The following is a 15,646-nucleotide window of genomic DNA, read 5'->3' as shown; positions in this document are numbered from 1 at the left end:
AATCCGACATCCCTCCGACTACACGGACTTCTTATTACGTGGTATTTGGTCAACAGCCCATAAGTTCGTTGTGCAAAAGGGTATTGATGTAAATTTTGTTGTCGACTTTTATCTTTTAGACATGCCTGATTGTATAATAGCCGCCTAAGAACACGTTTGAGCTGACTACTGCGTCGCGCCAATTTTTGAATAAGGTGTCAATGTCCTACACGTCATTTCGTCCGTATTTCTCCTACTTCAAGTTGTATTTCTTGGTCTCCATACAACGCGATAAAAATGGTGCGATTTGTACTAACTCTGAGTCTCTCATAACACGGTTCCCATACTGCACTATGTAAGGTTCTATAGAACGCACTACGAATTAGCCTGACTTGTATGTTAAATACGAGTTTCTTATAGCACGGTTCCTACACTGCACGGTACGCACTTGCCGCGTAAAGCGAGGGTTTACTGTAATATACACCTAAGTCTGTTTTTACACGGTAGATTGGTTCCAGAAGAAACCGTGTAAAAAAAAAACGTGTAAAAAAAGACATTGATCTTATACAAAAATGGGTGATTTGTTCCTAATCTCTAAAAACCTATTAAAATTAGTGAAAAACAAGAATTTTTAAGAACAAGAATTCATGTTTATTTTATTAAATCAAATATATAATGCTTATTTTCACAAGCGTAGTAATTAATGATATCAAAGATATGCACTCTAATCTTAAAAGTAATATAAATTAAATGTATGGCAAGTTCAGAAACTAAAAAACTATGTTGTGAACGAAAAGAATAGGAACATACTTCGCAAAAATTAAATTTGGCAAAAAAAATTTAAGTACATAAAATTTCAAATCGTGCTAAATGGAATAAAATCGTGTAAAAAAATTAAAAATATTCAATTTTCAAACCGTGTTATATCAAAACCGTGTACAAAAAGACCGTGTAAAAACAGACTTAGGTGTAATCATAGATAAACAAGTATAATTGTATTATACAAACAATTATAGTATAATTGTATTATACAAGTATAATCAGTGCTGGATTTACAGTAGGGGCAATCGGGGCTACTGCCCAGGGCGGCAAATTTTGGGGGGCGGCAAAATTTGGATAGTGAGAAAAAAATTCTATTCAATATAATCAATTTTTTTTAACAACATTTTTTATTTCAAGAAATATAATTAACAAAACATAATACGATTGCAATGCAAAATTTGGGTTGAAATAAACGATAACTAAAATTTATTATTTTGCCTTGCCTCCCTATCCGAACGTAAATTATCAAATTGGTTAATAAGTTATCAAATTTGGCAATTTGGCTAATATAAATATCCGGAAAGAAGCTGAAAGTTTAAGAAAAATATGTTTTTCAGTTCTCGAGCCCTCTTAAAATGACGTATTTGTGCACTTCCAAGCTTAAAGCGCCGAAAAACAAATTTAAACTAGTGACTCATTTGCCTTAAGACAAATTACTGAAACATCCCGAACTGAAAATTACATTTTATAAAGAGCTTTAAATTTTATTGAAAAATGAAAAAAAAGACTTCTAAAACACATTTTTTGTATTTTGAAATTTTTCGAAAATTATGAACTTTTTGCAAAGCAATCGCGCTGCGTAGCTGTTTCAGAGAAGAAATATCGAAACTTAATTACCATTTTTCGTAATTGCCTGTACCAAAAGCTAATCAGCACGTCTCAAATCTAATATTTTTTAATTATTCAAGCCGATTTAATTCCTATTGATAAGGAGACATGCTGATTAGTTATTGGTCAAGGCAGGTCCACCTGTTTTGAAGATACGGGTCAAAATGCCAAAAATGATAATTCAGTTTTTGAGAAAAAAGCGTCCAATAACATTCAAAAAAAATTACAGAATAAATAACTGCTTAAATTTGTGTGGGGCAGGTTTAGCGGTTTCGATGATCCAATAAAAAAATTTGATATAGAAACATTTGGCGGACAAAAGTGATCTTAAGACATATGCACATTAAATTACCAGATATTTTAAAGATATTATAATAATAAGTATAAATTTTGTTTACATTTATATAAGTTTTGTAGCATTGTTTATCCGTTAGACTGCGACACGGCGCTTACGCGCTTCTATATTTTGTCTCTCGCAGCTGAAGCAGCACGATTGCTTTAAAAAAAGTTCGAAAGTTCGTAAAATTTCGGGGATGGGGCGGCATTTTTGTCATTGCCCCGGGGCGCCAAATTTCTAAATCCGGCCCTGAGTATAATTGTATTATATAAACAAGTATAATTGGGTGTAATCATTATTTTTTAAGTACAATTGTATTATATAGAACTGTATAGATAAATGTAATGGCAAAATGATGTAAATCAGAAGCCAAAAATAAAATTTAAAAAAAATGTGTTTCATTACATTTGTTAATGACTGAATCAGACTGAATGTTTGTCGTTGGCGACAATGTTTATCATCTGTCATTCGGCGTCGTCGGCATTGTGTCATAGTGTCATTGTCATTGAGTCGTTATGTCATTGACAGTACGCCATTTCATACAATTCGCTTTAGCGCACTAGTTGATAGCGAACGAGCGAGCGAGCGAGCGAGCGAGTAAGCGTACGTTGTATGTCGCTTTGTATCGATGCCGATGAAGTTGTAGTAGTAGTAGTGAGAGCGGGCAAGGTGTGTGGCAGTTTGAGTGTGTGTGTGACTATGCGTGCTACTCGGATCTTCATAAATGGCGCAGCCATTGTCGTGTGTAAACGTGTGTATCTCTCGGCCAGCTCAATAACACCGAAAACATCGCTAAAGTGAAAAACCGAAAAATATCAAGTGTCCACAATGTCGGATTCGACAGGCGGCAGCAAAAAACATCTGACCAGACAACTGGTAAGCGAAACATCGACGATTGTTTGTTAAATAAATTTAAAAAAATATTTAGACGCCATAGCTATAAAATTGCTTTACACGCATACGGGTTTTGGAAAAGTTGACTCGAACTTAGGAAATACGTGTGTTTTATCGTGGATAAAATCAGTTTCGGTTAACCGAGTGTTGTTTCTATCTTAAATGAATTATTTATCATAGACGAGTCGAGTTTATATCAATACGATTGCGTGAATTTTCACAATAGCCTCTCTCCCGCAAGCCAATCTGCTAACTAATCCGGCAATCGGCGAATGCAACATCCAACCTACTACTACTGTTTGTTTTATTCCCGCATCGATCACGTGACTCTGGCCGTGCTGCAATAGTAGATGGAATCGGCTTAAAAATACGCGTTAAAATTACCTATTTACTTAAACACTCTCGAATTATTAATTGACTAGGTGTAAGTGGCATTTCGACTCGACAATGCAAGTTGCATTAACTTTCCGACATGTGCAAATAATCGACTTAAACGATAAGAAATCGATAAAATAATTTATAAGTGTAGTGCAGATTATCAAATTTTGTACAATTTTTTAATTACAATGATCACACATTAAGGAAAAACGTTCAATAATACGTACATGGAGTATTTTCTATGTAAAAGCGCGGCCGATCAATCCTAATTTTAATTAATTTCAACAATTAATTGAAGGACTATAATATTTTAGTGTGTTCATCAAAAACAGGTACTTTATCGCCATTCAAATTTTTATTAAAATCGTCGAGAAAAATTGACTTATTTATGCTAGGTGTAAGTGGCATTTTGACTCGACAATGCAAGTTGCATTAACTTCCCGACGTGAGCAAATAATCGACTTAAACGATAAGAAATCGATAAAATAATTTATAAGTGTAGTGCAGATTATCAAATTTTGTACAATTTTTTAATTACAATGATCACACATTAAGGAAAATCATGCACGTACGTAATACGTACATAGATATTTTCTATGTAAAAGCGCGGCCGATCAATCCTAATTTTGATTAATTTTAACAATTAATTGAAGGACTATAATATTTTAGTGTGTTTATCAAAAACAGGTACTTTATCGCCATACAAATTTTCATTAAAATCGTCAAAAAAAATTGATTGACTTATTGCATTAACTTCCCGACATGTACAAATAATCGACTTAAACGATAAAAAATCGATATAGTAATTTATAGGTATAGTGCAGATTATCAAATTTTGTACAATTTTTTAATTACAATTATTACACATTAAGGAAAAACATTCACGTACATAATACGTACAATGGAGTATTTTCTATGTAAAAGCGCGCCCGATTAATATTAATTTTAATTAATTTTAATAATTAAACCACTTTCCGTAGGACTACAATATTTTAGTGTGTTCATTAAGACCAGGTACTTCATCGCCATACAAATTTTCTATAACATCGTCGAAATATTTTTCTTAGCAATCAACTTCAAAGAAACGGTCTGGCTGGTCTTTGTCAAAAACTAGCAGTGCATGGCATCGTGCCTTAAGACAAATTGCTAAACAAATTATGAACTTCTCGTACCGTAAAATTTTTGAAAGCGTTAATCTTGAAATATTTCTTTTTTAGTTCATTATTTTTAAAATTTTGACTGTTTTAACATTTTTTATTCATATTAAAATTTCTGTTTTAACATTCGATATTTTCATTTCTTTAAAACTTCGCGATCGCGCGGCGTTGCTTTTTACGCAAGAAACGTAAATACATGAATACAAAACCAGAGCAGAAGTAAAAAGTAAACTAGTGATGCATGATATTAATGCAAATTGCTAAAAATATCTTTATTTTTTTTTGAAATACTATATTTTTGAGAATTGGGAATTTTGAGAAAAAATCGACCTTTTTAAAAAAATTGAAATTTCTCGTTAAGTTTGAAATCCATTCAAGTCGGTTGAGTAATACTATCAACGAAAATATCGATGATATTTGTATTAACTAAATTAATAAACTTCAATAAACATAACCCCTGGAAATGTAAACAAAACTTGTGCTTATTATTAAAACTTCTATAAGATATCTAAGCTATCTACCTTAGATATCTTAGATGTGCATATGTCTAATGATAATTTGTGTTCGCCAAATGGCGTTTTTTTTTTTAAAAAAACTTTTTTTTGGATCTCCGAAAGCGCTGAATTTTCTTCCCTAAAATTACTTAATTTTTTATTTCGTCAATACCAGTGCAATGTTTAAATATATACATACTTACTTCATGCATCCATACACAAACTTTTTTCAAGATATGCCAAAATGTTCAGAAACCTTCGAAACGTAAAAATATGCTAAATTTTCATTTTCGATGTTTTGCGATTACTATAACTTTTGACCTACGGGATTTTAATTAATTTTTATACTTAAACCACCTTTCGTAGGCCTATAATATTTTAGTATGTTCATCAAGACCAAGAACTTTATCGTCATACAAATTTTATTTAAAAACGTTGAATTTTTTTTGCATTAAACTACAAAGAAACGGTCTAACTGATTTTAGCCAAAATCTAATCAGCAATATTTTCAAATAGTTTTTGAAATTTCAAAGTTGATTCAGGATTTTTGGTTGAACCGTGGGCGAAAAATTTTGCACTTTTCTGCTAGTTCTAAAGAAACGGCTCAACCGATGTATTAAAAATCTAGCCAACGCGAGTGCTTATCAAGTTTCATCGAATGGTTTTTAAATTCTTGAAAACGGTTCAGCCGTTTTTAAATCGACGAAAGGCCAAAATTTGGCTCACATACAACATACACAAAATTTTTCTAAATTTGGTCCCATTCGAACCAAAATGACTTAAAACGTCGAGAAAATATAAAATTGGCGAATCTGATTTTCTCTCGAAACAAACAATTTTTTTTTATTCATTCTATATTATATAACAGAGTTATTTACAGACCCTATGAGTTACATTGCAAAATTACACATGATAATAATAATAAATAATAGTAATAAAATTACATTTTTTACTTTGCTCGGCTGTTGGCGCCTTTCTTGAATCCGATGATTCTGTTTATTATTGATACAATATATTTATAGAAACGTACATAGTTTTCATATTAAACACCTGCAAAATTAGTTTTACGTGAATCTTTATTTTATGCAAGCAAGATTATCCAGATGCGGTATAATTTGTCCTCCAATATATGTTCATAAGTTCACTTTTACAATCAGATAAATCTTGTTAAATATTTGTATCAAATATCATTTGTAATTTAATATTTTTAATCAAATTTATTTACAATTGATACTGTCTTTGTTATTGAATTGTGTACTAAAAATAAATGTAAGATCTTTTCTTTGATAATTTAACTCACTCATCGTCAGAAAAATATTTTCTTATTTGGTATTGAAAATTAAAATGTACAATTGGTATCATATTAAATTCATGTGCATAAAAAATATAAAATTACATTTTTTTTGATAATTTAATATTTGTAATCAAATTAATTGAAGTTGATAGTTATTGAATTGCGTAATGAATATAAATATTATATATTTTCTTAACTAGTTTACCTAACTTGAGTACATATTTTCTATATTTTCTAATTTACTGAAGGTATAGAATTTAACCCTTTTGACTCGGATGCCGCCGCTCTGGCAGCAAAATTCATATAAATCTCGGAATTCGCGAGTGGAAAGTGGTAAAGAAATCAATTTAGTCTTTTTTGTATTTTCAAAGTTTGACTATTCAATTATTCTCTAAAAGCGCGGCCGAAAAATCCTTTTTTTTTTCTCGAACTTGTGGTTTCGATACGATACCCACGATTTCTCAACTTTTACTGAACCGACTTACTTGATGTTTTACAGAGTTTTTTATAGACCTCTTCAGTATCAAGTACGCTCATCGACAAATTTCGATTTTTACCATTTTTGTAAAAAAAAAAATTTATATAGTCGTATTATTTTGTAAAAAAACATTTTTTTTAACTTGCTTGTAGTTCATACGATTCCGACATTATTCTAGAGATAATAATATATCTATATCTTTGTTTCAGTTGATTTAGAGGGTTAAAATCGTAGGTATGGTCAGGTGACAATTTTTTGAGACCACCCGCTTTCACACCTTTATAGAGTAAAATTTTTTAAGTATTGGTGAAAATCTACCGAGCCGTTTTCTTGTAATTAACTGTTGAAAAAAAATTTAAGTCGATTTCATGGAAATTTTTTTGGCGATATATATATCACGGTCTTATAGAACTTACTGAAATATTACGGCCTTACGCCAAGTAGTTTAATTTTAAAAATTCATCAATAAGTAGTTTTTTTGACGTTTGTTAATATTAAAAATAGACGATTAACTGGTATAACGATAGAGTACTTGGTCTTGAACATACTAAACTATTAAAGTCCTACGCAAACTGGTTCAATTATAAAAATTATTGATTTTTGAATATTTGCTTTAGAAAATACTCCGAGTTAACGTGTTCGTTCGTTTTCAACTAACAATAAGTGTAATAAATCCACTCGGAATACTTTTAATCACTCATAAATTAATTTTATTTTTATTGATTAAGTCGATTATTTACACATATCGGGAAGTTCATGTAACTTGCCTCAAGGCTAAATACCAATACAACTAGTTATTGAATAGTGTCTTACATATAAATATCACCTATTTACATTTAATAATATATTACATATATATTGCATAGTATATAAAAATATAAATAAAATGCTCATTATGGATTAGAGACATGGAACGATGAAGTTACAAGAAAGAATATCTGCAAAAAATTGAAGAGAAAATTGAAAGGACGGAGGAATGCAGAAAAAAAATTACCGGTTAAACGTGTACAAGAAAGAAATAATTATTACCTAAGGTCTAATTTTAGAAGAAATTATGATCATTCATATAACTTTATCTAAATTAATTTATCTAAATTTCTATAATCAAATTTGAATCGCAAAAAGAACTAATGCTCATTAGTTAAAAAGCGAAAACAAATCGAATCATAAATCCGTACTGTTTATATTGTTAATAAACCATATAAATTTTATTATAAAACACATCAATTAGCCCTATGTTTTTTTACATTTTTATGCATTGTTTGTATAATGTGTAAAAACAATTGAGTAATTATAGTAGCAAATTAAAAGCGTTACATGCAATTAAAAACTATATATAGATTAATTTTATCTCCGGTAAAATATTAATGTTATGTTACGGGTCTATATCGTATGAGTTGGTAGTCACAAACTGCTAAAAAAGCTGTGCGATCAGGCGTTTTACACATAAAGCCTAACCTTCTAAAGGCACAAAGCTAAATACCAATACCAACTAGTTATTGAATAGTGTCTTACATATAAATATCACCTATTTACATTTAATAATATATTACATATATATTGCATAGTATATAAAATATAAATAAAATTGCTCATTATGGATTAGAGACATGGAACGATGAAGTTACAAGAAAGAATATCTGCAAAAAATTGAAGAGAAAAATTGAAAGGACGGAGGAATGCAGAAAAAAAATTACCGGTTAAACGTGTACAAGAAAGAAATAATTATTACCTAAGGTCTAATTTTAGAAGAAATTATGATCATTCATATAACTTTATCTAAATTAATTTATCTAAATTTTCTATAATCAAATTTTGAATCGCAAAAAGAACTAATGCTCATTAAAAAAGCGAAAACAAATCGAATCATAAAATCCGTACTGTTTATATTGTTAATAAACCATATAAATTTTATTATAATAACACATCAATTAGCCCTATGTTTATTTACATTTTTATGCATTGTTTGTATAATTGTGTAAAAACAATTGAGTAATTATAGTAGCAAATTAAAAAGCGTTACATGCAATTAAAATACTATATTTAGATTACATTTTATCTCCGGTAAAATATTAATGTTATGTTACGGGTCTATATTCGTATGAGTTGGTAGTCACAAACTGCTAAAAAGCTGTGCGATCAGGCATTTTACACATAAAGCCTGACCTCCTAAAGGCACAAATGTTAAATAACAATTTTAGCTGGAGAAAGTTTTAATGTAGGGCCATGCCAGTCATATATGTGTAACATGAAAAATAGTGCATTTCCAGGAATTTTGACAAAAAAATCTTTTCTTTGATAAATTTTTACCTTAAATATCTAATAAAGTACACACGGTCCACGTGGAAATTTTTCTGGTATTGTCGTGGCGATTAATGCAAATGAAAATTTTCAAACATGATGATAGAGGAGTTGTTCGGGCATTTGTTGCAATTTCCTGATAAAGATTGAAATAATTTAGTTATTACTTATATGAAATTATTTATGAGAAAATAATTAAGTTTATATTATTATCATTAAAATATTGCTAATATTATAACGAATGGAAAAACAACTATTGAGTTGTTTTTCTAACATGTCAATATAGTAAACAATGTCCTTTTACGGCTGACATTTGTAAATTCCCCAAGTTTACTAAATGTCCTTATCTGGACAGTTGTAAATAAAATAGAGAATAAAAAAGTAGCAATTCCTATTTTAAACTGTCCCGCAAAAATAGTAAGTAAAAGATAAAAATCGATTTATTTTCTCAATTTTAAATATTATGCATCGGCACGCAATCGTTGCTCATTTCTGGATTCATGGAAATATTTTTTGTTTCTTTAGTAAATATAGTTCTGTTATTCATATAAATAGCATATCTCTATTACATATTTCATAATATGTAATAAAATAACACTCAAATACAAGCTGAGCGCCTATACTGAAAGGTTCATCTGAATTTTATGTCTTAAAATAAATGCCCGTTTTATTTGAGTAATTACCATAGGTTTTTTTATGCAATTTTTCCTTTATCATATTTGTTAATATCTCATATTGCTTATTTAACTTACTTTTTATTTATTCATTCACGGAAACTAAATTTTTATCCAATTTATTTTATATATTAATTCAATATTCTAATTAAATTCTTTTTAACACTTAAGATGATATCGTAGTCATTCTGATTTTCTAAACCTACTATCGAATTGATTCTGAACATTTTGACATACTTTAGGAAAAATGGATGCGTGTGTGTATTGATATATGTAGAATGTATGTATGCATGGATACAATTTTTCGCCGGCGTTTTCGGGAGCACCGCTCAACCCATTTGAATTATTCAGAAAGCTTTCGATTCTCATTGATAAGGAGACGTGCTGATTAGTTTTTGGCAAAAGTTGGTCCAGCCATTTCGGAGATACAGAGCAAGCGATGAGTGCAGAAAATGGCAATTAAATTTGTAAGAGAATGGAGCATCCGATTTGAATGATTCAAAAAGCATTCCACTTGTATTGACGTAAAATGAAAAATTAAGTTTTTACAAAGCCAGGTCTAGCGGTTTTGGAGATTCAGAAGAAAACAAAGTTTAAGAAAAAAGTCATTTGGTGTTCGAAATTCATATATTATTTTGTACTTGAATCAACTGATAAATGGCTATAAAAAATTTCGAAAAATTCGGAATTTTTCAAAAAAGGAAAAATTAAAAAAAAATACTTTTTCCAATTTTTAAAAAATATCAGCATTTTTCAATATTCAAATTTTCGAAATGTTTTCAAAATGTTCAAATAAAATCGAAATTCTTAAAAAAATCTAATTTTACTTTCCTAAGCTTTCAAAATTTTTTAATTAACGGTGTACGGAAAGTTCTAGTAATTTGCCTTAAGACACGATACCATGACCTAATGGTTTTAACTATAAATTAAAAAAGATAAAAATGTGTTTCAAACACTTGATAATTTCTATGAAGTTAAAGCTGAAATAAAGTTTTAATACAAAAGTATAATAAAAACATAAATCAATATCATAAATTAGGGGGCGTTCATTAATCAAGTGAGTCTCAAAAGGGGGAGGGGGGGTTTGACAAAAAATCACGAAATATCACCTAGAGGATGGGTGGGTCTAGTAAGATATCACGTGTATTTATTTTTTTTTACCTTAATTTAAAAAAAAAACTAAAATTCTACAAAAAAATAAAAAAATGTACGATTTTTTCTAGGTATTAAAAATACACGTGATGTTGTGCGGAGAGGGGGGTGTTAATTTAAAGTATCACCACGTATCACCAAGAGGGAGGGGGTCCAAAAATCCTTAAAAATTGCTCACGTGATTAATAGACGCCCTCTTACAAGATCTCACTCGATAATTTCTTGATAATTTTTTGCGTTTCAAACACTTGATAATTTCTATGAAGTTAAAGCTGAAATAAAGTTTTAATACAGAAGTATAATAAAAACAAATCATTATTTTAAATTAGGGGGCGACCATTAATCACGTGAGTCTCAAAGGGGGGGAGGGGGATCTAGTAAGATATTACGTGTATTTATTTTTTACCTCAATTCAAAAAAAATCTAAAATTTTACAAAAAAATGTACGATTTTTTCTACGAAGGTAATTTTAAATATTACCACGTATCACCAAGAGGGAGGGGGGTCCAAAAACCCTTAAAAATCGCTCACGTGGTTTACCGGGTTTAACTCCCCTGTCTGAACAAATTCTTATCAAAATCATGTTTTCAATAGACGCGTGCTCAATATACGCATAATGTGTAAATATTTAATAATTATTTGCAACAGTGTCATTTTTGTTTTGTATTATGATTTATATAATTATAGCAAATGTTAAATTGTTTTATAAACCATTCATTGAGCATTCTATAAACATTGATATCTATGAACCATTAAATATCAACAAAAATTTCTCGAATGAGCTATGTCTGTATTGTGTAGGTGTATTATTCATCGTTTTATAGGTATAGGTGTATAGTTTGAAATATATTTGTTTTTAAAAGTTTTCATATACGTATAGATCTTTATTGAATTTTTTAAATACTTCTGTTAAATTATAAATCCTAGAGAAAATATTAATATATTACTTTAATTTGAGGAAGGTATTCTTGTGTAGAAATTCCAACAAATTGTTTTTTTCTTGTTTTTTTTCCATATTTCTAAAAATATTTGTATGAGAGAATTTTTCAAAATTTGAATTATTTTCGAAGATACAACTAATTCACTATGATAATCCTTTCTGATTCCTTCATGATGTCCACGATTTCTCTATTTGTACTGGGCCGATTCACTTGTAATTTTCGGTGAATTTTTTTTATAGACTTTTCTCTGGCATATACTAGCTTCATCCCCAAATTTCAATCATTACTTTTTTTAAAAAAATTTTTAGAAACCCAAAAAGTGGTAAGATAATGGTCCTTTTTTTTCAAACAGTTGCCATTTTGTCAAAAAAAATAACATAATCCTAGTATATACTAGTATACCTAATCCTGGTATATATATATATAAAATTCACTTATGTATATAGTTCATAAGTGATAATTTACTTATGTAGTATAGCACAACGTATGTTCTCGACATTTTGAGCATTTTGCTTGTGTGCAGGGTGTAAATTAATTATATATATTATAATACGCTTTTTTCAAAAAATTTCAAATTTTAAAACTTTCACAAAAAATCAACAATTTTCAAAAATGAAAACTGGCTAGTTGAATGTGGCAATAGCCTTAAGGCAAGTTGCATGAACTTCTCGATAGATGTAATAATGGACTTAATCAACCGAAATTGAGATTTAGATAAAATTTTTAACTGTTTATTTCGAAAATAAATTTGCCGCTTTCAATTAAATCTAAACATTACGATTCCCAATAGAAATTTTCTCAACACATTTAAAAAAAAATCTGTAATTTTAATGAATTGATAATGTTTCATCACATCACAAAAGCGACTTTTGACACAAATTTTGACTATAATATTTTTACGAACTTTGATGAATTTTTAAAATTAAACTACTTGCCGTAGGGACGTAAAATTTTAGTATATTGTTAAGGATCATGATATCTATCAACATAAAAAGTTCCATCAAAGAACTTTTTTTCAACAGTTAAATGCGAAGAAAGAGCCCGGTAGATTTTTACCTAAAAGTAATCTGTATCAATCCCAACCAATTTCTTTCGAACAGTTTTTGATTTTTTTAAATCGATTTAGGATTGTGAGCTAAAATGTCGACGAAAAGTTCAATTTTATGCAAATTACAAAAAAAGCTCGGCCGCTCGTCGCGCAAAGCTGACAAACGATAGTCCTCATCGAGATACATCGAATGGCTTTTAAATTTTTTACCGTTTTTGAGAAAACTTCGATTTAAGGTAAAAAATCTGTTCACACACACATACACACTTTTTTCAAATTTGGTCTCATTCGATTCAGAATGGCTTTGAACGTCGAGAAAACATAAAATTAGCGAATCGGATTTTTTTATGAAAACAAACTTATTCTTCGGGAAGTTAAATTACATCAAATTTTTAATTTTTTTTAGTATTAAAAAAATGTTAAATCGATTTTCTTAAAAAATTTAATCTTTGGTACCAAAGCGATCTGGCGCGCCTTCGCCTTTTATCTAAAATGCCACCAGGCAACGACTTACGAGACATTTTTATAATAGTTTTTGAGATTCTGTAAATAATTGTTTGAATTTTGGCCTATATTTTCATAAAATAAACCAACTAGAAAGAAAATGGTGTTGAAAAAATTTGACATACATTTTTACAAAGCTTACTAATTATTTTCTCTTATTCCAAAACTTCAAAAAAAGAGGGTAATTATTCTTGTCATTTTTCACATATATTGCGAAAACTGTATGACACTAATCTAAAAAAAATTTAAACATTTAAAAAAATCGAAATTTTCAAAAAAATTAAATTCATAAAAAAAATATCAAAAAGAACTACTTTTTGAAACTTATAAAAATTTTCAAAGAAATTCTCGTACACATGTACTATACAAGTTATTTGTAAAATACGTGTGTGTGAAAGTGAGTTTTGAGTCCTCATATGTTTAATTACGGGACGGGAAGTTCTAGCAATTTACTTTAAGGCACAATGCCATGCACCACTAGTTATATATTATATATGTAGAAGAAAATGTACAGAAATTTTATTATTAAAATCACTTCTATACATTGAGCTGTCGGTGGCTTAAATATAAATTTATGCCAGTGGTTTCCAATATTGCACTCTACTTTGAGCAATTTAAGTAAGTAGAAGGATTAAAACCCAACATAGAAATATCCTGGCTGTCTGATGCCTTGAATAATTTAGTTTGAATTTGCAGACGCCTTTTCACAAGTCATTTCATAGGGCCGCCCTGCTTTCTAGAAATAATAAATATATATTATATACAAAAATACATAAATTCGTATCAGCTAAAGCATTCAGAAAAAATCTAGTATTGTATATATTATCAATACCCACATGGACGTTTTATGTTAGACAATGTTGTATAGGGTTCTCCGTCCAACTTTTTTTTGCTATTAACATGTTTATAATTATGTACTGCATGACCAGCCAGGGAATCACTTGAATGAAATTATTTTCAAATAAAAAGAGAACATTGAGAATATATTCAGTTTTTTTTTATTATTATGTCATTTTCAAAAAGAAGTTATTTGGCGGACCTTATTATATATATATTACAAACTTACCGAAGGATTAATTCGTTTACGTCAGAAAATACCATTTGCTAATTTTGTTCTCCTTTCATGTCATTTTCAATCGTTTGACTCCAAAATTGGGAGCAAAGTGTGTATATGTATCTGTATGTGGGTCAAAATTTGATTTTTTGTCGAATTTTGTCAAAACGACTGCACCATAATCGAACTCAACAAGGACCAGCGTTAATTATTTCACGATCGGACGAGTCGTTTCTTTATAAATAGCAGTTAAGGGGGCGTCCAATAATCACGTGAGTCTTAAAAAGGGAGGAGGGATTTAAAAAAATATTACGAATAATCACGTAGAGGAAGGGGGACTCACGTGTATTTATTTTGTAGCAGAATTAAAAAAAATCCAAAATTTTTCAAAAATATTTTTAAAAAATTACGATTTTTTCTAGGTACTGAAAATTTACGTGGTGCTTGGCGGGGGAGGGAAGCTAACTTTAATTATCATCAAGGGGGAGGGAGGGATCCAAAAATCTTGAAAAGACGATCACGTCCATTAACGGACGCCTTTTAAGTGCAAGATTATATAATTTTGTCAAAAATCCTGAGCTGATTTTGAAAACTGTATTGAAGATATCAGTATATATGTTGATTAAAGATCAACTGTGCCGCTTCTTAGCAATTACTTATAAATTTTTAGATATCACGTGTATTTATTTTTCACCTGATTTTTAAAAGTAATTATCTACACATTTTCAATAAATAACAAAAATTTTACAATTTTTTCTCCTACTAAACTAAAAATACACGTGATGTTTAGAGATGGAATGGGGGGGGGGGGGTAATTTTGAATATCACCAAGGGGGATGGGAGTCCAAAAATCGATCACGTGATTCATGGATGCCCCCTAAGCACGTGTTCATATATCATTCGATCATAGTGTTTTTATTATGTCGATTATTTACACACTTATGGAAAGTACATGCACCTTTCTTTGAGGTAAAATGCCACTTACGCCTTATAGTTTTAAATTATTCAAAATTCTTATCTTTATCAGAAAAATCGTTAAAATGTTGTTCAATATGTATGAAAATGATCCAAACTGAAACAAGACGGAGCGGACTTAAATGTAAAACATTTGAGTGATGTGTTATTAGAAAATGTTTTAAATTATGCAATTTTGTTCAAGTTTGCAAAATATTTTATTATTATTAGTCGAACTACGATTGATGTATTCAATTCAATTGTAATTTCGTACATATATGTCCCCAATTTAATTAAATTTAATTATAATGATTATAATCAGAGTATACTCAAAATATTTCATTATTTATCTCATAA

The 15,646-nt window shown here is 29.5% G+C and overlaps 1 protein-coding gene across 1 annotated transcript in view; it reads left to right on the top strand.

Annotated features, from left to right (window-relative positions):
- The first annotated feature begins 2,522 nt into the window (after positions 1-2,522).
- The window catches only part of LOC113376833 (jmjC domain-containing histone demethylation protein 1-like), a 37,028-nt gene continuing 23,904 nt past the window's right edge, over positions 2,523-15,646 (top strand). Inside the window, exon 1 of the mRNA XM_026616903.1 lies at positions 2,523-2,842. Coding sequence (XP_026472688.1) covers positions 2,795-2,842 — 48 coding nt within the window. The 5' untranslated portion in view covers positions 2,523-2,794. The remainder of the gene's footprint in view (positions 2,843-15,646) is intronic.

Source organism: Ctenocephalides felis, unplaced genomic scaffold (assembly GCF_003426905.1).
Source record: "Ctenocephalides felis isolate EL2017-DRISC unplaced genomic scaffold, ASM342690v1 CF-g0.4_SCAFFOLD_01886, whole genome shotgun sequence".
In the NCBI taxonomy this organism is placed as follows: domain Eukaryota; kingdom Metazoa; phylum Arthropoda; class Insecta; order Siphonaptera; family Pulicidae; genus Ctenocephalides; species Ctenocephalides felis.
This window is presented reverse-complemented; position numbering and strand designations above follow the sequence as displayed.